The sequence below is a fragment of the Filicampus tigris genome, chromosome 2 (assembly GCF_054856515.1).
Source record: "Filicampus tigris isolate MCC_2025a chromosome 2, RoL_Ftig_1.0, whole genome shotgun sequence".
Classification (NCBI taxonomy): Eukaryota; Metazoa; Chordata; class Actinopteri; order Syngnathiformes; family Syngnathidae; genus Filicampus; species Filicampus tigris.
Window position 1 is genome coordinate 19674564 of NC_141218.1, and position 26446 is coordinate 19701009.

At 41.5% G+C, this 26446-nt stretch overlaps 1 protein-coding gene across 1 annotated transcript in view; it reads left to right on the top strand.

Moving 5' to 3' along the window:
• The first annotated feature begins 4226 nt into the window (after positions 1-4226).
• Positions 4227-26446, top strand: part of LOC147151707 (ATP-binding cassette sub-family C member 5) — a 38003-nt gene continuing 15783 nt past the window's right edge. The window contains exons 1-17 of the mRNA XM_086015817.1: positions 4227-4540; positions 6939-7119; positions 9279-9434; positions 15842-15989; positions 16761-16994; positions 18855-19028; positions 19571-19718; positions 21514-21662; positions 21748-21855; positions 22485-22838; positions 24184-24255; positions 24338-24462; positions 24540-24612; positions 24745-24948; positions 25098-25223; positions 25507-25615; positions 25710-25894. Of these exons, the coding sequence (XP_085871943.1) occupies positions 6947-7119; positions 9279-9434; positions 15842-15989; positions 16761-16994; positions 18855-19028; positions 19571-19718; positions 21514-21662; positions 21748-21855; positions 22485-22838; positions 24184-24255; positions 24338-24462; positions 24540-24612; positions 24745-24948; positions 25098-25223; positions 25507-25615; positions 25710-25894 (2538 nt within the window). The 5' untranslated portion in view covers positions 4227-4540; positions 6939-6946. The remainder of the gene's footprint in view (positions 4541-6938; positions 7120-9278; positions 9435-15841; positions 15990-16760; positions 16995-18854; positions 19029-19570; positions 19719-21513; positions 21663-21747; positions 21856-22484; positions 22839-24183; positions 24256-24337; positions 24463-24539; positions 24613-24744; positions 24949-25097; positions 25224-25506; positions 25616-25709; positions 25895-26446) is intronic.

The window sequence follows — 26446 nt, forward strand, 5'->3', positions numbered from 1 at the left end:
ATGGGGCGGGGACCAACAATGTTTATGAATATGGCCGGAGGGTCGCGGCCGCAAGGGTACCCAAGTCAAGGGTGGAGGGTCACGGCCAGACCGGCAAAAAATGCTCAAGTGCCCAGCTCTGTGTATCATGTAAAACAAATGGGGGAAATGGCAGCTTCTTTAGACAGTGTGAAAGGAACTAGAGATCCCTCAAAATAACTATAAGCTACTACTATAACCAAGCCTTTTTTAAACTTAACATTGTCACACTAGGAAGGCGAAAACAATGCCAGCTTTGAAAGGTAGTTTGGTCAGGGGCTGCTTAGATCCCATAAAATATCTATCAAAACTGAAACGGCAGATTTGACATTGTTGTGCCATTTACATAGAACCTCCTGAAGGTGGCATATTGCTGCAACCATATGCAATTTGTCACAGCTATACGTCATCTTTTTAACACAACAGGATGGGAGGAGTAAAATACAAAAACAAAACAAAAAATGTATCTTTATTCAAAATTATGCCCCAAAAAAATCTAGTGACTTTTATCTCCGTATCTTATCACCTCTACTTCAAAATTAATGCGGCAAACTGCGAAAACGAGACATGCTACCAAAGCGACAGAGGGTCTCCTCCTGTGTAGCGCATTTTAATCGCTGGGATGGCAAGGTGAAAGCCAAGCGGAAACTAGAGCATCATACGGAAGTAACTAGCGCAAGGGCGCACCAACAAGGTAAACTAAGCATGTGTTTATTTTTGGCACCATTTCCAAGTATCAGTTCCAAGTAGTGTTTGTTTTTGTCATTTCCAAGTATCAATTCTAAGTAGAAGTGTGGTGAGTAGGTGCTGTAGTACTATGGGGAAGATGTATTACTGTGTTAAAAAAAAAAAAGAATTACCGTGTACTCAAGTCCACTGAAACGTCCGAATAATAGGTAGGTGGGTCAACAGCTCCTCCTATTGAGTATAACTTGAACTACACATAATACAGAGCGTTTCCTCCCACCTTGCACAGCACCCTGGGGTGTTGTACGCTGACTGCACAACAAGACTTTATGCAATCGTCCTTTGTGGGGAAAGATTTCATAATCACTCATACAGTCTTATTTGTCATCTCTCTTACACAAGACAAAAAAAAGGATTATGCAGTGGCCTTTTTGCCCATTTGCTGACGCGTATATTTTCATGCATAGTGGAAAATAACCAACGGATTCATGCTGACTAATAAAGGTCAAAAGTTATTACATTTTCTCCTTAACGCTAAGAGAGGAACAAAAGGTTTATATATACAGTAATCCCTCGTTTATCGCGGTTGATGTGGACCAGAACCCCCTGCGATAGGTGAAAAACCGCAAAGTAGAGGTTGACTTATTTTTATTGTGATTATTTTAAAATGTTATACTTATTTTTTAAAGTGTTATTCTGGGGGGATTTACGCCTCTTTACGCCGTTGCGAACCGACTGACATGGCTCCCACCTTTCCAAATATTGTTTTACAAGAAATGTAACTTTAAAAATGCACAATGAAGAATCAATACCAATCTGCAGGCTATGAGAGGAACGTGAGCTACAACCCGGCAACGGGATGTTGGCTAACTACGTCAAAGTTTTCATTTTTATCCCAAAATTGTCTTACCTTAACTAGAATCCCGTGGTGCATTTTAGCCAAAGGTACAATCCTGTGGAATGCGCTTGAAACCATTGTCGTCGTTGTTGTGCAAAGCGAAGCTGTCATTACTTCTGCTGATGTTGTTGCTGCGCTTCTTCTTGGTTGCCTTTTTCTTCTTCGTTGTCATCGTCTTCTTCTGTCTTTCTTCTCGTTTTAAAACGAAGAAGAAGCACGGCCGCCGGAAGTAATCATGACTTAACTTTCTATTTGCACAATAACACCGACAAGGTCATTTGGATAAAATGCAACTCGGGATTCTAGTTAAGGTAAGCTGTTTTAAGACAATCTTAAGACAAAACTAGCAAACAATTTAACATTTTATTTGCCCATGTTTCGTTGTCCTTGTCATTGCTGAGCGCGTCGTGCTGGCCGGGTGGCTGGGCACGCTCCGCTCACAACTTCTGAACTCAGCTGTTTACTATCCGCTTATCCGGGTTGACTCTGACTAACTGATAAAACCACTCGTGCTCTCATTGGTCGATATCGTGCCGGGAACCAATCATGTGCCTTTGAGTGCCCGCGTGTATGTACAAAGCCTCCGAGTCAGCTCATCTCTTTGAAACAATGTGTCTTTCTGCAATATTGCTGTATTTTTTCATTTTTATTTTTTGATGAATACTTTTTGAAAAGCCACGATGCACTGAGTCCACGAAACTCGAACCGTGAAGTTGCACCAGGGTTTAGCCAATAAAATATTTAGGTTTAGCTGCATTGTTAACAATGCGAATAAAACAGTCGACGTATATCGTTCTGTGCACACTCTCATAGCTAGAGAAGGCTACCTGGCTAACATCGGTGCTAATGTTAGACCATAAATGTACCCCGGCTGAATTTGTCCAAACACTTGGATAATATATAGATGCTCAAGAAGAGGTAATATTACCGCCTGATTTCATATACTTGTCTATTTTTTATTATTATTCCTTCAAATTCATCAGGCTTCAAGTTCTCAAAGAGGAATTTTGAAAAGAAATACTGGTACTGGGGAGCATAACTAAATTATGACAGGGCTGAACTGACAATGGATCCTGCATGAGCACCTGGATATGTTTTAAGAGCTTTGCATCTGTTAGATTAGCTAATCATAACAACTGGAAAAAAAAAACATCTGCTTGTGTTTTTGGAGGATTAGATTAAATGTTGGAATTTTGAACACCATACATAAACTTGTGGTGTGTAGGGTGGTACACGACTCAATGCATTCACTTCAGCATGAATCATTCTTGGCGCATACAACATCAAACGAATCAAGATGTGGAATCAAATAACATTGAAACTTCATCCATCCATTATCCAATCTGCTTCTCCTCGCAAGGGTCGCGGCCATGCTGGAGCCTATCCCAGCTGTCTTTGGGCAGTGGGTGGTGTACACCCTGAGCTGGTTGCCACCCAATCGCAGGGCAAACAGAGACAAACAAACATTTGCACTCACAATCACACCTAGGGGCAATTTAGAGTGTCCAATTAACCTACCATGCATGTTTTTGGACTGTGGGAGGAAACCAGGGTACCCAGAGAAAACTCACGCAGGCACGGGGAGAACATTCAAACTCCACACAGGAAGGCCAGGGCCAGATTCGAACCCACAACCTCTGTACTATGAGGCGGACGTTCTAACCAGTCGACCACCGTGCCGCCAACATTGAAACTTCAGAATATTAAATCACACTCACTTTTTTAATCTAAAATTAAGATTCTTGCTGGAAAAATATCTACTCCGATCCCCATTATTCATTTTCATACTATATGATTTCTATGCAAATATTGGAATCTCTTATTTTGGATTTTTGTTTTGTTTGTTTTTCCTGATATCATAATTAATCTATGAAATATCCATAAAACTGAATCACCTACATACATTTGTGTCAACATCACACAAAAAATCAAGTATTTAGTTATTTCGTTTTGAATAAATACAATTGTTTATTTTACATATAAGCACAATGATATTGGGGGCCTTAATTTCATAAGCTAATTTTGAATCTGCCTTCATATGATGGCTGAAAAAAAACTCTCCTAAATAAAACTATGGGGAATAGCTTTCTTCTTTGAAACTGTTCCTGTTTTTTCCAATTTATGCGTCCTGAAAATCTTTTTTTGCTCATCATGTTTACATTACTTTGTATTGAGTTCAGCCTAGATAAAATTATTTAAAAAATATATAATAATAAAAATAATTAATAATAGAACGATGATGATTGATGGCGTACGGTTGAATGAACAATTATTTTTGTTGTGTTAAAAAAAAAGGGGGTATTTGTGCTCGAAAAATCCGAGTTTGAAAATTCAAGGTTCAAGGACTATTGTGGTTTCTAATATTTGTTGTACTGGTGTGCACGCTCAACAAGCAAATATGTACTTGCCCAATCGTGTTGAGCGCGAGGCGGTGGGAAGCCAATCAGATCGCAGCTTGACCGGCGTCCTTCCTCTCCACCCACAACCCGTGCTCGTGATTACGTAGCCCCCTTGTCGCGACTCCGCCCCCTTTGTCTCCCGCGTGTACTTCCTCATTCCCGTGACGTTGAAAGCCGTCACCAATTGGCTGACGCTCTGTGACGTCGGTGTGATGTCGGGAATTCCTCTCCCCGCAGAGCTCGGTGAGTCGGTGAAGCGGAGCTTTGGAAGGAAGCGGCACGTACTGTAGCCACGTGAGACGGGGGGACAAGTTGATAATGTTTTCCGGGCCGCACTTCCATCCTCCCGCATCCGACGCCGACGCCGCAGCCTCTTTCTCTGCAAGCACCTTCACCGAACCGGAAGATGAGTTTCAGTGTGCTCCCTTCACGTCTCTGAGCCAAAAGCTAGTAAATTAGCAAAAATGGTCATCATCCGGATTGGCTGCCCATAAACATAACATCAGAGAAGTGTGACCCGAGCCAGTCCAACATCCACGTAAGTGTGTTGCCATGTTGACATTTTCACTCCATGTTAATGACTTAGGGTGACAAAACAGTAATAATGCAAGATCCTTCATAGTAGAACAATGTCAATGTGATACTCTTATGAACTAACATATAGAACATTTATTTCTACCAAAAATGACACCAAATGTTCAATTGTTTGTCAAGAACACGTAGCTGTTTAATCTTAAAAATTGCACTTCAGAAAAACATGTTAATAAAGTGAGTTGGTGAGCTTTTTCTACCCTGACACAATACTAATGATGCATTTTCCTTCCTAAATGCAAAATAAGTGCAATGCATTTAGACATTTTCTATTTTCTCCTGACTTGGGTCAAGGTTCAGTCAGTTCATTCCAGGGTACATATTGGGCAAACAACCATTCGCTCACGTGTACACTAAATGGACATTGAGTCCTGGCACATAAGAATTGGAAAAATATCCCTGATCACCACCAAACAAAAATTGCATGAAAACCGGGTGCACAGGTCGATTTTACAATGCCGTCAATAGAAGCACCTCCATTTTTGTGCCTGCCGATATTCATCACTGGCATAGATAGATAGATGAAAATGGACACAATGTTTGTACAAGTAAATGCCTCAGTATCGCTTGTTGGCATATACTACTGTGCCACAGCAGCACACTGGTTGGGACTCAGACTCCGTGAAACTAACATTCAGGTTCTTGGATTGTGAGGGGAAGCTGGAGTGCCCAGAAAAAAACAGATGAATACGTACTTTTCAAATGTACTGTACCTTAACAGTGTTTCCCCACTGTTTGAATCATTTGTTTTCCCTGACCATATCCTTTATTGAGGTGAACATTTCTTCTTATCAATGCACAGCGTGAATTTATCTGCGCTTTCAGACACAGTCTTGATGCAGGCAAAACCTGTCGGCCGAGCGAGGGCCCCTCCGCTGCAATGAATGGGTTCACCTTTTTTAAAAATAGACACAGAGAAACTGTTGCATATGACTCCGATTCACATGGTATAGGAAAACACAAGGCATCTTTCATGAAGCTCCAAACACGTGTAATAAAACTGGAAGTTTGTTTTTTGTAGAAAAAAAAAAAATATATATATATATATATATATATATATATATATATATATATATATATATTTTTTTTTTTTTTTTTTTCCACTTCAGGGTGTGCTTTATTCCTCCTGATTCCAAACAATATATGCACGAACCTCAGTCAATTCACATTTTACATGATCAGAAATCTTTTTTTTATTGTCATACAGAACTGTAGAATCATAGGTGAAGCAAGGCGACCAGGGTGTTACGTTACATTTGCCATTTGGAAGCGGTCAAAAAATTCAAACATGTTGGTAAACCACTGCTTTTGCAACATGTACTGGTAAATGGGGAACTGTGTCTTTGGCAATGTTCAGTGTGATTAACACCATGATTGCCTTCCACCAGGCTCCTTTGTGGTCAAACAGAACAGTATGAAAATGATTCTGTTCATGTTGTCGGTTTCTTAGCGAGAGCTGAAGTTGCAAGTTGCTTTTTGGGGGATAACAGTTGTAAGAGGAGTTTGAAACATTGCTAGATATAGTAGTGAACAAATCGCTAGCTTGGCAGCACAGCTTTTTTTTTTTTAAAGAATAAGATTATGTTGTTCACTCCCATGTTGTAAGCGTAAACAATGGATGTCAGCAAGGACCCAGTTTGAACTATGGAGGCCGTTAAAAAATGATTTAAAAAAATAATTGTCCTGACAAAAAAAACCTGAAATTCACCAATTCGTAGCCTAGCCCTATAGACTAGTAAACATCTGTTCAATCATAGTTTTTCATAAATGTGACTTAAAATGACCCCCCCCTCTTTGAGGCAAAAATTTCACTAGCCCTTACACAGAAGCTCAGATGTTCAGTTTGAATGTGAGACGTCTTTAAATAGATAAGTGCTTAAGTTGTGCGCCAGTGAGCCATCATGACCCTTAGCAAGGTGATTCCTTGCAAAGTCTCGAGCCTGACTCAGCACAACACCTCTCGAGGCTCAAAAGGAAAAGCAGAACCCGTGAAAGACACTTTTCTATTTCCCGCTGCTAAAATGTCAACGTGAGCAAAAAAAAAAAAAAAAATGTGAGAACTCAAGTAAACTCCCGGTTTATTCCACACTACTGCTCAGTATTTGCAGTCGTGTTTGAAATAATTAGCTCCTTAGATTAGGAGAAAATCTGCTTCAACGCTTTTGATTGCCGAATAATTATTTAGCACTAAAACTAGAAAGTCACAGCTGTGGTACGGACCACAAATATTATCAATCACAATGTGGCGTTTTACGGGTAAACAAAATGAACAACAAATTAGTCAAGAAAGCAACACGCAGATGTTTTGACCAAGCATCTTTCTAATGTTGTCGTCCTTTCCATAGGGTCCGCCATGTATCCCGACGCCTTGGAAGCGGCCGGACGAATAGAGGGCCTGCCCATGGCCTCCCTCCAGCCCGAGGAAGAGGAGGAGGAAGCCGAGGTGTTTGTGGAGCGAGGGCCCAAAAAACGGGGCCGCTACCGGCAAAGCATACAACTACTCAAGCCCTTCAGGATAACACACAAGTAAGCATTCTAGTTCACGTCCAGCCATTTTCTATAGCATAGAAATAATGTCAGGACATAAAAACACGCAAAAGTGCTGACTTTATTGACATAATATACAGCTAACATACGGTAGCTCCTTTTTTAAAAATTGTCATGGGGGGGGGGGGGGGGGGGTGGCAGTAAAACAGGCCCAAAAATGGTGCGAAAACATAAAAACACTACATTAAGTTTGAGAAGAACTCACTCCTGGTGTATATCCTTCTTCTCACATACTTTTCTTGACACTCTTTGGAACATTTTTTGGGAATGAGTGTGACAACAAATCCACAAAAGGCCTAAAGAAACAAAACACACTCATCTTTTGATATTTACTGAACTGAGGGATTCCGAGGTACGTTGACATGTCATGCGATATGATCTTGTGAAATGTCATGCGCGACAGCAGCCCATTTTCTGGAAAATCTCCCACAAAAAAAAAAAGTTGATGACATCCGCAGTTAACTCTTTCATTCTTGCTGCTCCAACCCTTCACTTGATGTCATGCATTTGCCATCGTAAAACCTTTTTTTTTTTTTTTTTCTTAAATACCATGGGCAAATTTTAGGTAACATTCTTTATGGTCATACCAATGTAAAAAAAGATGAGTTATAAGCCCTGCCCATCCGGGAAGGAGCCGGTTGAGGTGGCTCGGTCATCTGATTAGGGTGCCCCCTGGACGCCTCCCTGGTGAGGTGTTCCGGGCACGTCCCACCGGCACGAGACCCCGAGGACGACCCAGGACACGCTGGAGAGACTGTGTCTCCCGGCTTGCCTGGGAACGCCTTGGGATCCCTCCGGAAGAGCTGGAAGATGTTGCTGGGTAGAGGGAAGTCTGGGCTTCCCTGCTGAAGCTGCTGCCTCTGCGACCCGACTTCGGATAAGGGGAAGACAATGGATGGATGGATGGAAGTTGTAAGCACTGTATAGTAAAAAACAAGGTCATTATAGCTCACAAAAATTAACTAATTAAAACTTAAATCGAAGAAACATTTGAGAATGCTTTGAAAAAAAGAATGATAACTTACTGAAACTACATTTGTAAAAGTAACTAAATACAGTGAATATGTCCTGTTTTCATCTTTGTCAATTAATTTAATAGATGAGCTTTCAGGGTTTATTTAAAATTATTTATTTCAGTATTACTGTATGGCCCAACAGAAGAAGGCCGAACAGTCGTTTAGGGAACTGTAGTTTACTTTATTACACAGTACTCAGTTACCTTTATTTTTGTATTGCACTTGACAAATACTCCATTATTAAAAAAAACTAAAAAAAAACTACGACCATTACTGAGACTAATAAAAACTAAACTAAAATGAAGCGTTTTTGAAACAATAAATACTAGTAAACCCCCGATACAAAATGAATTAAAAATGACTGAATTTAATAAACAAAAGTCAAAACTAAATAAAAACTACCCTATAAATAATAAAAACTAAGAATATTATAACCCGGAATGAAATTAAAATAAAGTCAAACGACTCACTTTTGGAAGATTCCTAAACAGACACGTAATGGAGAGCACACTTTTTGGCCTTTACCATGGTTGATATCCTTCGTGGCGTCACAAGAAGCCAAAGTAAAATACAAAACACACTAATCTTCTCGAGTCATGAGATATGCTGACATCACACTTTTGACTCTTCACTTTGGACATTGGACTGTACACCAACCGCTGGCTAAATGCAAACAAAATGATAGTGCTGAGTTAAGGAGTGAAAACATTACAGTCATGTTCCAGGGTACAACTTTACGGCTTATGTACATCCAGATTCGCACTTAAGCACACAGCCTAGAAACGGTTTCGCTTTGAGTCGCTTTCTGGCCGTTGGCTTATCGCATCAAGCCGTGATAACAAATGGAACCTTATCCCCGAGTAGCAGACAGCTGCGCGGTTGAACGTACTGTATGCTTAAGTGATAAACAAGCCCTGGGCTGCTCTTCTGCGAAGAATGTGCAAATTACTGCTCAAACATTGCAGGCAAGATTCACCTTGGCTCAACTCCTAATGCTTTCTTCAAATGCCAGCATAGGTCAAGCCCCCCCCCCCCCCCGCCCCCTTTTCCAACATGGCGCTTTTGTGTGTTCAACGCATCCCTGTGGACTTCTTACCTACCACACTTGGTTCTCTTTTCCAGACACCAGCACCCTGTCGACAACGCCGGCCTCTTCTCTTTCATGACGCTGCACTGGCTCTCGCCGCTGGCCGTGAGAGCCTACAAGACGTCCAGCTTGTCCATAAACGACGTGTGGGGGCTGTCCTGCCACGAAGCCTCCGAAGTCAACTGCCAAAGGTGAGCTCAGTGTGTGGCGATGAAAGAGGCGCCGGACACGAAATGCTAACACGAGAGTGTGATCGGAGAAATGGTCCGCAGGTAAACTCAAAGAGGACTCGCGGAGGAAAAGTCACACAATTATATAATCCAACAATTATATAAGAAACGACATTCCAAGGCAGCAAGGTGGGGTCGTGCTGAGCACGTTTGCCTCACAGTCGAGAGGTTCTAGGTTTGAATCCTGGCTCAGTCCCTGATGTTGGAGTTTGGGTTAGCTTGCGTGGTTAGCGGAGATGGGCACCCTATTTTGCTGGCCCGACCTCTGTACGCAACCTGGGCACCCTTCCGTCATCGTTCCTGCGTCCTTATTCATAAAAGAATCGTCCTCCGACCCGTCCATCCTCGTCCATTTAAAACGCATCCATCCTTACATTCTGTCAGTCAAAATGGTCCCTGCAACAAAGCTGTTTTCCCCTAAAACGGAAGTCAGCCCAAATTTATTCTTTTCAAGAATATGTTCCCAGCAGGCCCGCTAGTTGAAACACGGCATTCTGATTAATTTTGCGTTTATGGAATAAAAGTTAATTAGCAAAATCCACTCGTTTTTAGCCATCTGTGGGGGTGGCCATTTTGTCTTCTGTCGACAGAAAATGACATCACAACTGATCTGAACCGTGATTGGTCATTGTGAGCAGTTGTGATGTCATTTTCAGTCGACAGAAGACAAAATGACAGATGGCCAAAAACGAGTGGATTAACACTGATTCCACAAACGCAATATTTATCAGAATGCCCTGTGTCAACTAGTGGGCTTGCATAGAACATATTCTTGAAAAAAATGTTTGGGTTGACTTCCACTTTTAGCAGCAAAATGCACCCGTTTTTAGCCATCTCTGGGGCGGCCATTTTGTCTGCTGTTGACTGAAAATGACATCACAACTGCTCACAACGACCAATCACGGCTGACCTGTTGTCTGAATCTGAGCTGAAATATGTTTGGGTTGACTTCCACTTTAAGTTTGTCCTCAGGTTTTGAAGGCAAGCCGCTCAGGCAGCAGACTAGATGGGTCTGAATTACTGCAATTGTTGCGTTGTTGCTAAATAGTGGTGTCAGTTATGCCTCTACTGCTTCAAGATGTTGCAACTATGTAAAAATATGTTATTAAGTTCTTAACATTATTATATACAATTATCAGAGGTGGGCATTTTATTAAATTTTGCTGGTTTGTCAGCGGCCAGGGTACCCGTCCGTCAGTTAAGTCCATCAGTTAGTCCGTCACCGATGGAATGCCCACCTCTGGTAATTATATTAACGTTTAATTATTGTTAAGTAAAGCTTGAAATGAAATTACAAGCACCAAACAATATTGTATTCACAGACTTATAGTCACAGCGCTGTTGTTTGGAATGGAACATTTTATATGGAGACGCTAACATTTTAGTCTGTGTTTGTTTGGTCCACTCGTGCTGTTTTCTACTGCTCTGTCATGCAGATGTCTGGGAAATTTCAACTACACTCAATCCAGAAATTTCACTCAGGAAGAGGGAATACCGTTTCAGACTTGAATTGTCTCATTAAGGTTAAGATACTAATGAAATAGAATAGTATTTATGCGACAGCTTATTTCTCGAGCCACTTCTCAACACCCAGTAAAGTTGCTAATTTGCTGTTGTGTAATCATTCGTTCAAACAAAGGGCTTCAATAGCAAGATGGCATTCCGTTGTGGAGGTAATTAGTAGCAACGTTAAGCAAAGCCGCTTTCAGAGAGCACCAGAATAAAACCTGAATTGGCATAGCGAGTTGTCATTTACTTGTACAATTAAATTCTAAAGTGAACACTAAAGTGAAAAGGATTTTGTTTCCATTCCCAGTGTATCACTTCTGAGTTGAAGCGGCCATCCGCACCACACCTCTTGCCTCTCACACTCTTAGCTCGGTGGGATTGTTTTTATTGTATTTTTTTTTTCATTTTTCAACAAATATTGGAAGAAGCCCCCCCCCTGTGCTCTCCCAGCCGTACCTGGGATTGAGATAAAGGTGACACTAGCGCTGCTCAAACATTGACAGTAGTGAGAGAGCGGTACTGAGAGATAGCGAGAAAGAGAGCAGGTGCAAGACCAGCGTGTGGGAATTTGCAGGGAAAAGATTCCCACTCTGCGTGCCCATGCCTGTGTTTGCACTCTGCGTGCTCCGCTTTGACACCAGCACTTTTAATCGATGGACATCCAGTCCTGTAATATCTCGTGTGCGGGGTTGTTCTAGGCAGGGCGGACAGCTAAGAATAACAGCGATTACAGATTAGAGTGAGTTAGCGGCCGACTTTGGCAGTTATGTCATTAAGTGCTCAGCCTGCCATAGTGTGTCCCTAACAGTCGCTGTCATTAGCTGTCACATCACTGATAGCAGAGTCACGTCACTGCAGACCTGAAGATAAGATGAGTGTACCTGCTAACCCACGGTGTGAGAGAAAAAACATGAACAGGATCTGATTTTAAGAACGAGTCAGTCATACTCAGCACAACCGTCACACCAAATAAACAAAATAAAGCAAGAAAACATGGAAGATGGTTGGGTTGTGTCAGGAAGGTCATCCAGTTTAAAAAGTGGGCCTTACATGTCATGTAAGAAGTAAATAAGTCACCATTGGCTCGGCCCCTTTTGGACCCAGTGCTGGGTTAGCTATTTCACCCAATTTGGGTTACAGTTTTGACCCAGCAATGAAAAGAGTAAGGAAAACAGTGTTGTGAAAAGCAGTGTTATTTTTTTTTATTTAGGAAAGGTTTTTATATTTTATGTTTCTCCAACTTTATTAAGCCAAGGCACATATTGTATGTTAGAAACCACCCCAAAAAGTCACCAAAAAGTATATACACTATAGTACACATATACTTGATCTCACTTGAACTTACTAAAAAAAATTGACTTACTCAGTGTGAAATCCAGGCCTGTTTTGTTGAACACTACACGATTATTCTTTTGTAAGAATTGTAACACGTGTAATTGTACCTTCTGTCATTTAGTGGAAGACAGTTCTGTCTGTCCCTATAGTATCGCTGGCATAGATAGGTCAGCTGGAAGAGGCTCCAGCTCATCCAAGACCTTTGTGAGGATAAGTGGTACAGAAAATGAATGGATGGAGACAAAAGTTTGGATACAAAACTTGTTACCTCAATTCAGTCGGCCAGTTCTTGCCGTTTCCTTTTTATTTTGTTTTAAACTCCAGTTTAACTTGACATTGATTAAAATACACTAGAAGTGTTGTTAAATCTTATTCTATAAACTAATTTGTACTATCTGCAGGAATATGGTTGTAACTTTTAACGGGCGGCCATTTTGTTTTATGCCATAAAATAAAATTATAAAGTAATTACACTAGCCTTTTTGAGTCTTCCAAAACAAAGCATTCTCATCCCTGCCAAGGCAAGGTTTTCAATGTAGCGTACCTAATGTGGTGTCCAGTGAGTTTAACACTAAAGCAGCGCAGAGCTCACATAGTCAGGGTTGGGCGATGATGGTATGCAGGAGCGCTGCAGCATGCAGGGATTTAGCCTGTGTTGCCATAGCAGGAACAGTTACGCAACCCAGATGCACAGCAGAGACGATGGCGAGATGGGGGAGAAGGGAAGAAAACCTCACCCTGGGAGAGTTGACACTTGCCGGTGCCCAGTGAGGTGCGAATCTTCAATGCCATGTCTGAGCCAAAGCGCCTCTCAAAACATCAGCTTGGCTGTCGGCTGCTGAGAACATTTCTGTCCAATCATCCCTGTGTGGATCCTACCATGTTGTTGTTATGGTGCGCTCTCTGCATTCACAGTGTTGTAATCTGGAGTATTAACCTTTGGTATCAAAGGGGAGTTAGAGTAAAGTTTAGACACACAACCACAGTAGGGAACTTGGGTCAAAATACACACAACCTGCCTTAACTTTTGAGGTCATAACACTTTTACCGGTGTTGACTGTACTGCACAGGCAATGTTTTAGGATGCTTTTTAACATCTCTAATTATTAAATCAGGTGTAAAATTCAGTCTAGTTCTATGGTCATGATCCCATTTTTCCTCCTCTACCCATCTATGTTGGTATCACAAAAAAAGACAAAATACAAAACATCCTTTCAATAATTTCTGCTAGACTGCTCCGTAAAGTACACTCTAATAACAGTTGGGTCAAAAACAACTATTTTTGGGTTAAATTTGACCCAATTGTTGTGTTATAAAAGGACCGACCCAGACTTGGGTCAAGTTGAACCAAACAATTGGTTTATTCAGTTTTGACCCAACTTTAAGGGTTAAATGAACACAACAAATTGGGTCAAAACAATGCTAAATAATTGAGAAAAGAGCTGGGCGGAAGCAGATTTTAGTCCGGCCCGCTAATCCGTCCTCATGCGTGTGACATGGTCACAAGGCGGCCAAATTTCATCTCGGCCTGCTTAGTGCTAACTGCATGTTAACATGGCTGGGAGGTCATTGTTTGTTGTGCGGTCCTCAGTCATGGTTTCATAAAGTAGAATGCATACGTGTCCAGAATTTTGTCCAGCACATTCACGGTGGAAGTGAGAACAAATCTAAATGAAAAAGTAGTGTTTAGAATTATGGCAAAGTCATATATTTTGCGTCATGGTGCTATTTGAATTGAATGAGTAAGACACCAATGGCAGTCTGCAAAGCGGTGTCAGTGACAATCATTCCGATTGGCCCTCAGCCAGGAAATGCAAATCAGTGCATGAGATAGATACATTTTCAGTTCTTTAAACCAAGCATTGCTTCCTTGCGGTCATCATCAGACATCTGCCTCACACTTTCACACGGCCTACGATGAGTTGTGGGTCCATCTTGAAAAGTGTGTTGAGATATATTGACCTCGAGGAGAGTTGCGCTCAACAGTTTTCAATCTCCAAGCAAGGTAACCAGAACCACTCTGGTAATCATAGAAATGTTCCTGTGGATTAGAGTAAACACATAAAGTTAATATGGAACATTATTTGGAGAACGCACAGTTCTTGTGAAGTGTCGCATCCTACAATGGCGGCAGACTAATGCCTTTTTTTTCCCTTTTTTTTTTTTTTTACGATTCCAGCACTCGTGCTGTCCAACACACACGTTCAGTTACAAGCAACTCGTTTTCAAAAGATTACAGTGTGTGAAGTACTTACCAAAACAGTGTGATAAATGAAGAAATCCAAATGTCAAAAGTGTCGTTGACTTGACCACGATGCTGCGTGTGTAGACATGAACAGTATGTCGGCGACTGTCATGGCCGACAGTCATACTTAATTCAAGTGTACATCTGGCACCTGTGTATGGGCCTGTAAGGTTGATTTTTGACCTAACATAAAACATTACTGGCATATAACCCAATATATAGTTAATTTGAACCAACAATTGGGTTAATTTATAAGAAATAACCCAGAATTTGGACCCAACACAAACAATCCAAAAACTGGGTTAATGAAATAACCCAACTCTTTTTAGAGTGTAGGATACATGCTAATCCCTTTGGTGGAAGTCATTTCTTCAGTATGAACTGCAAAGCTTGGCAATACACGTTTTGAAGGTTGTAAAGTTACTCTAGGAAGTGTTTTTCGTTTCTTTTCTTTTGTAAAAATTTCATTGCATTCCTCACAATAAATCAATACATTGGGCGCCGTTCGGTTATCGTCATGGCAACATGTTCTAGTCCTTTCAAGTCATTTGACGTCAAGTAGTAATTATCAGGATGCGCAAGAGTCGGCTTGGTTTAATGTTCTCTGCCTTTGATTGGGTTTTGATAAAGTCGTTAGAGCGTAAATTACTCTCTGCGGTGGCCAGGCTGCTGCTGCTTGGGAGAGTCATTAGTAACCTGGCCAACATGATATTCCACACTTATAGAGCATTATACGGCAATAAAAGTGCATTAGACACATCTTTAATACTTTAGTATGTAGCTTTCAAAGTCTAATTACACGCTAGATCATTCATGGAAGTCTGATTATAAAGTGTGGGTCAAGCTTATGTTAATTTCAGCCTAATTGCTGGCGTTTTTCTTGCGTGATTTTTGGTCTGTGTGATTGCCTTTAAGCCAAGTATGCTCCCTATTGTGCTAGCTGGAAGGAAAGTTGTTGCTTCTGTAAAATCTCCTTGCCTGCTGCACAACAGCAATTTAGTCGATTTTCATTTGTTGATAATCCTGTATCATCATTAAAGTAAATTAGGATCAATAACTTTATTACTTCAGTCTGCACATGGAGTGGACGTGTCATTAATCATTTATTTGTCAATTTGTGGATTATGTGGTTTATTTGTGGATAATCCTGTATCTCATCATTAAAGTAAATTAGGATCAATAACTTTATTACTCCAGTCTGAACCTGGAGTGGATGTGTCATTGATCATTTATTTGCCAAAATAAATAACGTTGTGAGTGGTTGTGCTGTTTGTTCCAGGCTGGAATCTCTGTGGCACGACGAGCTGAAAAGTCGAGGGCGCGAGGGGGCGTCCCTGACGAGAGTCTTTATGAGGTTCTGCCAAACCCGAATGCTGGTGGCCATCTTTGCCCTCCTCCTCACAATGGTGGCAGGCTTTGTTGGGCCCGTGAGTAGCTCACAAATCCTCTCCCTTTTGACTGTGCTGAGCATGCCTTCCAGCTTTTTTGGGCTCTTATGGTGTCCCAAATCGGTGTGTTTTTTGCCCTCAATTATCCCATTTTTTGCAGCTCTGGAAGTTGAAGTGACAACATATTGGCAATTTACAAGACCTTTCGAAAGCAAAACATCTACAGTATTAATACCAAAGATTCCCCAAATTCAGGCTTTGGTCATGCACATGTCTTACACATGCTTGACAAGGAGTAATATACAGGACCTAAGGCATCTCATTAAATATTAATAAGTATACAATGGGATTAACCGTATGCATGTTTAATATTTTAACTATCACCTGCTCTTTCACCCCCCAAAAATAACCCAAAAAAGCCAAAGGAAAAGGCAAAATATAAATGCAAAATTAATCCTTTTCTGTATGAAATTATCTAACTAATTTAGTACCCCTTGTCTTTGTGACGTAAACTGATTTACAGTGCGTTTCATGTGCAGCTTTGTACTTTTTGCTGCCCTAAACTAATAGCCTTACAGTAAGAGGGTTTTAGTCCGAAAAACAATGACTCATTTGTCTGATTTTGGCAGCACACAATCTGACACAAAATTGTTCTGAATGTGTTCACTGTGTTGGATCAGTTATTACATGCTGAGAATAATACCATTTAACAAAACCATTGTCATATCAGTTGATAATATCCTCAACCATGTTATTGCAATTATTTGCTCTGGGACTATTCTTTTACCTTCTTCCATTTCTGTTTCCCAGGCACTTCTGGTTCGAGCCCTGCTGGAATATTCCCAGAGCTCAGAGCGCTCCGTGAAATACGGACTCTGCTTGGTTGCCGGCATCTTCGCCATGGAGCTAATGCGCTCCTGGTCTCTGGCGCTCATGTGGGCCGTCAACTATCGCACGGCTGCTCGCCTCCGCGGGGCGGCTCTCACGTTCGCCTTCAACAGGATCCTCCGCCTACGCAGCACCAAAGACATCAGTCCCGGCGAGGTAGGGCGGAATCACTGAATTGTACCTCTCTGCAGAGCACCACAGGAAGATGATTGAGGCAGATTTAATTTCTACCCTTATTAAGTTCCTTTGCCCGTGAGAACAGAGGCTGTATAAGCTTTAGAGAAGTCCTCACATAACACTAACATTGGGGAATATGCATAAATTTATTTATTAATATTACTTTGCGCCTTGGCAAGGGCTGAACAAGTCTTCTGCATGAATGCGATGAATGTACGGAGGCCCAAATAAAACCTGCCTTACCGGTAATTAAATGGGTAATGTTTTAAGTTACACTTGAACATTCCCCAAGTATAGTCGGAGGTTAACCAGTCTTACATCAACATGTCATTTAAAAAAAAAAATCTGGTATTAAAATGTTTGACAAGAAGCTACATGTTAATGATGGAGGAGGGTAAGGATGCACTTTATTTCAGATTTTTTTTCAAGCAATACATAGCAGGAATTAAGGAGTTAAATTCAAGCTCTGGTGATCAATGAAAAAAAAAAATTACCTAACTGAAATAAGATGGCAATAACACGTAATAAATGTCGCTGATGTACCTTACGCATCTAAATTTTGAACTGTCACACAAATATCACGGAATCAACCACTGTTGCAATGTTAAACCTTCAAACAAAAGCCACACCTCTAACACTGGACCTGCTCAGAACATGTAACAAAACCTGGAAGCTAGCTAGCGGGTAGTATGAGAAGCTAACATTGCAGTATATCGTCTATTTTTGTGCCCAGTGCAAGTGTAGCACAAAGTGCAGTCTAACTGCGCATGGGTGGAGTTTTCTTTCTTTGGGGATTTTTGCAGACGGGCGCAGCTAGAAATTGCGTCTTTGGGAGTGAACACAGCCAACTTGATTCCCAGCTAGTCGCAGCAGCTCCTCTCATTCCCTTTAAATTCAGCATAGGTGAGGCGCGCGGAAGGATAACGGACTCGCTTGCTGGAGTCCATGCAGGAGATTGCCATGCTCAAAATACATTTATAAGGAACTGCTAAAACATCTCCACTTGCAGATGATGTAAAGTGGACACTTGGAGGCCGCTTTCCACCCCAAATTGTGCATCTGTGTGTCTTTTTTAAACACTTCCTTGGATGCTGGCTCAAAAGAGTCTAGACAGGTACACTGATGGCTCACATGATGCTTATGTCACGCGTTATAACAGTTAATTGTCCAAAATTGGACAGTTTAAGTGTCCAGTGTGGAAGTTCTCATCAGTCCAATGTACATTTTAGTGTACGTCTTACAGTCTTAAGATAAGATAAGATAAGAAGGACTTTATTGATCCCACAGTGGGGACATTTTCAGCGTTACAGCAGCAAAGATATTGGTCACTCAGAGACGGCAGCATAATGTAGCCGTTAATGTACCGTATTTTCCGGACTATACGTCGCTCCGGAGTACAAGTCGCACCAGCCATAAAATGCAAAGTAAAGAAGAAAAAAACATATAAGTCGCACTGGAGTATAGGTCGCATTTTGGGAGGAAATGTATTTGATAAAATCCAACACCAAGAACAGACATGTCATTTAAAACTTAAATGACGATCAATTTAAAATAAAAATGGAATAGAGGCAACACCAGGCTGAAAGGTATGCTTATGTTACATTATACAACCATGTGTATATACACACCAACATACATCTACATATAAAGTATGACGAAACACTCATTTTAGCTTGTACATAGTACAGAGGAAAAAATACTGTAAGTGACAGTGCTGCAGTGAAATATTAGGAACAACATTGGATAAAAATACAGTATTGGGGAATGTTGAGTATTGCACAATATAAGCTCAGGTGCAGGACCTATTGGTTTTAATGTTCCACTGTGTTTCTTTCCCAGCTAATCAACATCTGCTCCACCGATGGACAGCGTCTCTATGAGGCCGTCTCTGTGGGCTGTCTGCTGGCTGGGGGGCCCCTTGTGGGCATCCTTGGCCTGACCTATACGACTTACTTCCTGGGGCCCACCGCTTTAATTGGATCAGCCATTTTCATCATTTTCTATCCCGCCATGGTTGGTTGAAGTTATCATCTCATTTCTAAATAGTTTGGATTGTGGAAACCATCTCATTTTATCCTGCACATCCAACTGTTAAAAAAAAAAATATATATATATATATATATATATATATATATATATATATATATATATATATATATATATATATATATATATATATATATATATATATATATGTGTATATATATATGTGTGTATATATATATATATATATATATATATATATATATATATATATATATATGTGTATATATATATGTGTGTATATATATATATATATATATATATATATATATATATATATATATATATATTTTGCAATCAACCTCATGTCCACTCTGAAGCTCTTTTCCCAATTGCACTCAGACTGAGCTTCCACTGGTATTGATGTGAAAGTCATTTTTCCACCCGGCCCTGTTGGAGGGCCTGCAATGCAGCTTAATGTGATTTTGTCTGCTTTCATTTCCTCTCCCGTTTCTTATTTTTTCTTGTCATCACCCCCCCCCCCCCACTTCTCTCTCTTGCCGTCTGGACAGATGCTCGCGTCGAGGCTGACGGCGTATTTCCGCAAGAAGTGTGTGGTGGTGACTGACCAGCGCGTGAGGCTGATGAATGAGATCCTGGGCTGCATAAAGTTCATCAAGATGTATTGTTGGGAAGATGCCTTTGCACAAAACATTCACAGTAGGTTTCCTGTCATCGTACACCAATGATTTCATGCTCCGGCCAGGAACGTAAAGTCATGCTGTCGCATGCTAATTAAGCTTGGCGTCAACTCATTTCAGCAGCTGTCCCCGAAGGTCCCGACTAATGCAAATTTATCACCTGGAAAAGAAAGTCATATCCTCCTAAGTGGACTGGCAAGATAATCCCAACCATAAATCCATTTTCATTAGCTCGTTTAAGTCATCTCCCTGTGCCGCCCGCTATCGGAAAGGCCAGTTTGAATCCCTTGGCCCCAAGGTTAATTTGCAAGGTGTTTGGATCCTTACGATACTGCGAATGACTGTCGAGGCCGCTCTACTTGCACATGAATTAGTGACGGCCTTTTCTCACCAGGACTTTCGCTGTAGATTGTTGATGAGGATTGTTCCCCCTCCTTTTAAATGCTATTCTCAATTAGCCTGCTGGGGCTTGTTTTAGCGCTGTCCTGTGATTACTGGTTAGAATGATGATTAATCGCCTTTCAGCCTAATAGCCACCTCAGTCCACAGGATTACAGTGTCATGAAGAGAAGATGATCACCTTGTGTTTCGTGATGCAGGAAAGGCACACTTAAAGAAATGGGATAATGTGATTTTTGCTGATGTAAGCCTGAAGGAACCAGGACAGAAATACATCTGTGATTTTGACTTGACAGGATTTTCTGAGGGTCTTTGAAACTATATCAGTGTCTATTTTGGTCCACTCAGGTGTTCTAGCTAGCAGCGTATCCACAAATATATAAAACGTGTTATCATATTGATGCTAATTAAAATAAGAACCACCCTGAAAATCTGCCACTTTGAAGACAAAGATTACACAATCTGTAAGACTATTGTGTCAAAGCCAAAAGCTAAGGAGAGAGTCTTGTTGGTTGCACAGATTAGGGTTACCTAACAGTATTAGCTTCTGATCGGCAGCACATGCTTGATGGCTCAGTGAAATTGTCGACACAATGGCGGCTGAGGGGGTATTTGTGTTTGGCGATGTGTCCGCTGCATGCGTCGCATGCACGGATCCGCACACTAACTGAAAAGTGTAATTCAGGGGCTTGCTAATGAAGTGCTGACTCCACAAGGGAAAATACAATCCATGCTGTCTTTGTGAGTGATCACATGCGCTCCTAGTCGTCCTGGTAAGGGAATCTGTCCTCACCATTGGCAACAGCAATTATGCAGTTGAGCACTGAGCCGGTGCTCTATGACCCACCAGCTGCAGGTGAGTAAGAGGCAGCCTGCACAGGAATGATTCCAAACCAAATTGAATTCAGCGACAGAATGGTAACATGTGGCCCTTTGTTCCATTTTCGAGGAGGGACTTTATCATCCAATTCAATATCAAATTTACATTCTAAGCTGAAGCTCACTTGTGTGAGAGAGGGCCGCCCTTCAATAAAATGGGGGGAAGAAAAGGGTGCTATAATTCTTGATGTTTGACATATTACTGAATATGAATTGTTTGAAATTGTGGGGGAAAAAGTATATGTAATCCTTTAAAATAAGTTGCTTTAAACTTAGTGACAGTTTAGTGGGTCACTCGCCTGACTTCAGTGCTGACAACTTGAGTTCAGTTCTTTTTCAGTGATATTGTGTACATTATGTGAGTGTCTCTATATACCCTGTGATTGACTTGCAACCGGTCCAGGGTGTTGTCAGCCTTTAGCCCCAACCCAGCTGAGACAGGCTCCAGCTCCTTGTGACCCTGAACAGGATAAACAGTATTGTAAATGGATGCTTGGGTGGATAGCCTTAAAGTTTCCTTTCTGTCTCGTCAACAGAGGTGAGATTAGAGGAGAGGGGAATACTGGAAAGAGCTGGTCTCATCCAGAGCCTCACAGTGGGCGTGGCGCCTATCGTCGTGGTGATAGCCAGCGTGTGCACGTTCACCCTGCACATGGCCCTGGGCTATGACCTTACTGCAGCAGAGGTATTGGCACAAAGACTTTTCATGATGACGAGACCTTGCCTCAGGAGAGTATCAATAGATTAACTCTGATTTTTCCCACACATAGGCATTCACAGTGGTTGCTGTATTTAACTCCATGACCTTCGCCCTAAAAGTCACGCCCCTGGCTGTCAGGTCCCTTTCAGAGGGCGCCGTGGCAGTGAAAAGATTCCAGGTGAGTGATACACATGAATTACCTCCGCAGTGGTGCCAGATTTGTGTTCAAAGCAACCCCCACAAACTCCTCTGTTGATGCTGATAACACTTTGGATCCGTCCACACCCCCATCTGTGTTACAAATATTCGGTAAAAGTCACATGTTAGTGGCACATATTTTCACACAGCCAGAAAGGGTTAAGTAAGCAAAAGCACCAAAAGGACATTCTGTTTATGTGCACTTGCATGATGAAGAAATAGTTTGTCTGTTGCCTTGAAAATGGCGTGGAACTCAAGTAGGGGGTCCGCAGATCCTGAAACTTTGAGTAATCCTTAAATCCAGGATAGTATTTAGCACATCTGCCTGAAGTACCTTACTGAAGTTTTTTTCCTGTATTCAAGCAGTGCTGAAGTTCAAACTGCATAATCTTAGAGTGACTAACAAACCTTAAATGTATACATTTAAGGAATTAAAACTTGTAAAAAAAAAAAAAAAAAAAGTCTACTTTATTTTAGTATTGGTCTTTATGGTGGTACTTTGAGAGCAAGTATTTTTTTAGATGGTACTTGTTTATTAGCCCGGTTATTAATGAAGGAAATTTCCCTACATAAGAATCTTAAGTCATCTAAGCTCTCCCGTCTGCACAGAGGCTTTTCACAATGGACACCCGACAAGCTGTGTTGATCAAAACACAAGACCCTTGCAATGCGGTGGAATTCCAGGACGCCACACTGGCGTGGGAGAAATCACGAACCCCGGCCACCAAGCCTAACCCGCCCCCAAAGAAGCAGTGTGGGGGGATGAAACGTTTGCTGCGCCGGGAGAGGCTCAGCCTGTATATCTCGACCGAGGACAGCAAAGACCAGAAGGAGAACCCCAACGCCCAGAGTCTTCTCACCAACATGGAGCAGGAGAGTCCACAGAGTACCATCTCCTCCACGAAAAGCATTCGGCCTCCACTGCACAAGACACTGCACCGTATTGACCTGCGTGTTAAGAGGGTATGAGAACCACATCCAAATAGATGTCTTCATTTAGTGTCAAGCTTGTTTTTACCTTGGGCCACATCATGGTTTTAGTTGCCCTCAGGGTGCCAGTTAGAACGGTGAAACCACACTAGCTCTAGGCGTGTAACGGTATGCCAAAAATGACCTTAAAACTTGTTTTACAGTCATAGTTTGCTTCACATATTGTACAGTAACTTTTCTTTTAAGGAAAGTGCAACATCAATAGCTGGTCTTATTTTGGGGAAATGAAGTATGCAGCACAGGCAAACAGTAACAATTTAAACAGTGTAAATATAAAAACACAAACAATGGCTTTGATTAATTTGGCTCCATCCCAACACCCGATAGTGGCTGCTGAAATGTTGCCTTTGTACGAGGGCTGGGCGATAATAGAAAAAAATAATAATCGTGATTATTTTGATTGATAGTGAAACCACAATTAATAAAAACAATGATTCATTGATTTCAAAACTTTGTATTTGTTTAACTACCAGGAAAACAATCTTTTTTATTTTTTAATCACTCACAAATCACATTGTAAATATCATTTAAAGCACTTTCATTCTGCTGCATCCACACCTTTGCTGCATTATATTTTTGCACACGTTCAAACCACCAATAAGCAACTGATCTCTTTATCGTGTTCATTTGATTTTATTTTGTTGTATTTTATTTCCAAAGGTCTTGGAACTTCCTGGGATAACCTGGGACCTTGAGTATCACATTTTGTGTGTTTAGTGTTACAGTAAACTCCAACTGGGGTGTCATTAAACAGCTCAAAGCACACCAATGGAGGGCAGAATAACAAACACGTCACACGCTTGCTGCACAAGCACCACGGTACATTCAATGTGTATGCACAACAACTTACAAACACCGCACTGTTCGGCACATGAATCATTTTTCTTCGATGATAATATATTTATGATTGTGAGAAGCCAAAATTGGAAATTTCACTTACTTGTCCGGCCCTAGTTTGTACCACACTTTTTTGGGGGACTGCCTGCCAAAAGCATAACGCTAGTAATGACGTCCACTAGCCAGAAGCTGAGCTGCATTGTGTTTATGGACCAAGTGTGTGCGGCAGTTACCCTTTTTGTCCCTTCCCTAATTAGTTTGTGAAAACCCTAATAGTCACCGTATATTACGTAATTACCTCTGTATTTGATTGTTGTCATTTTTAGAGTACCGGTAATTGCTTATGAACAAGTCAAGGAAAGATTGTGGCAGGCTTTTGCGGGCCACATTAAATGACCTGGAGAGCTCGATCTGGCCTTGAGTTTGACAGCTGTGATTTAAAAGGTTTGAGTCGCCAATGTTATTCTTGTTGGCTGTCTAGGGTTCACTGGTTGGAATCTGCGGTGGTGTTGGAAGTGGGAAGAGTTCTCTTCTCACAGCGCTACTAGGACAAGTAAGAGCTGGATGCTGGCCTTGTATCAATTGCAAGTAGTCCTTCAGTCTTTGAATGTAATGACCTGCTACGTGCGTCACAGATGACCCTTTTAGAAGGCAACGTCGCCGCCAGCGGAGGCTTCGCTTTTGTGTCCCAACAAGCTTGGATCCTCAATGACTCCCTGAAGGAGAACATCCTTTTTGGGAAGGAGTTTGAGCAAAGCAAGTAAGTTATGGTGACATGAGTAAGTACCAGAGGCAGTCAAAGTAATCACAAATTCAACATTGTTGATTCGTCTTCAGATATAATACTGTTTTGGAGGCCTGCTGCCTTCTCCCAGATCTCGCAGAGCTGCCATATGGAGACATGACAGAGGTATTAGATTGCTTTTTTTGTCTGCTGTCTTTTTGTGCTGCAAAATTAAATGTCCCAAAAGTCAGAAGAAGTACTTTCCATTTGAAATTGTGTGTCACTGCATCAAGAGGAATGCATTTTCTTCCTTTGCAGATTGGAGAGAGAGGAGCGAATCTTAGCGGGGGCCAGCGTCAGAGAGTTAGCCTGGCCCGGGCGCTCTACAGCGAGCGCCCGATACTCCTCCTGGATGACCCTCTTAGCGCTGTAGATGCGTGCGTGGGCTCTCACATCTTCAAAAAGGCAATACGGGCGGCGGCTAAAAGCAAGACGGTTCTCTTTGTGACCCACCAGCTGCAGGTGAGGAAGAGGCAACCTGCATGTGAATGATTCCAAATTTAATTAACTGACAGACTGGTGGCATATGGCACTTTGTTCCAGTTTCACCTTAGGGATGACTTTAATCATCCGAATCAATGTCACGTGTACTTTTTGCCTTTTTTTTTCAGTACCTGCCAGAATGCGATGATATTATCCTCATGAAGGACGGGCAGATAGCCGAGCACGGCACTCACGCTCAGCTAATGGCTAAAGAGCGTGACTATGCTGCTCTGTTCAGCAGTATGCAACAGGAGGTAAGGCCGGGGCATCAAAATGAGATTCTTTTCAACAAGGCACCGTCACTCCCCCTACAAAATGACACTACAAGCTGAATAATTCACAATCCCAAGAAAGACCCAGTAGCTTGGAAATGTTTATACAAAACCAGGCCTTCTCTTATTTACGGCTATATTTATTTACTGGAGGACTGCTTAAGATCCTGTCACTGATATCTGTCTTTAAACCATCCAAGGGGTGTGTTTGTCACATTTACATTTGTCACTCGCCGTATTTCTTCCTCTGTTTTCATTTCCATAGACTCTGGTGAGAGAGAATTTTAAAAACAAACAGCACAATGTAACTGCCATAAAGGTTTGCCATGTTGAGGAAATAGCCATGGTCCACCAAAAGCCACCGAGCAAAAAAGGTAAAAGTGTTGAACACTTGAAGGCTCACACTCTTCTTCATTCACTTGATGTGTCGCGTATCAGCTTTTTTTTTTTTTTTTTTTTTAAACTCAGACCAACTGATGAAAGCTGAAGAGAAGGGTTCCGGCGCTGTCGCTTGGGCTGTGTACGCCGCCTACATCAGAGCAACAGGAGGTCCGGTGATTTTCATTCTCAACATCATCTTCTTCCTCAGCACCACGGGCAGCATCGCTTTCAGCAACTGGTGGCTGAGTCACTGGATTAGGCAGGGCAGCGGGGTGAGCCTGGATCTTTCATCTTGTATTCTTCTTTTTATTGCACCACAAACATGGCACAATTGTCAAGTGCATCTACCGTGTACACGTTATGATAACAATACAAAGAGGAATTTTGAGAGGCTGCTGGTAATGAACACGCAATTGACTGGCATCATTGACATCACTGGCTGCATTTGTGTATTTTGGAAACTGAGACTCTCCATGCTTTGCTTTTCAACCACAAGTACATGTGAAATTATAAATACAGTTGAGTATTGTGAAACAACACTTTTTTTCCAATGTTTTTTTTTAATTAACACCAATTGCCTCTTCCCGTCTTAGAGATTTGTTGCAGCAGCCTGATTATAGGAAATTATAATGCATTCTAGAAGTCACAAATGTGTTTTTAACATTGGTTACTAACAGCAAATGTCCCATTTGTCCTAGTGAAGTGTCCTTTCACCCTTTAGCAATCAATATCTCTTTAGCAAACAACATAAAAAACAACACTGTTGGTCAGTACACCAAGATAGCCCTTTGAGCCCTATTATTCTGAACATGGGTGATTTAGAA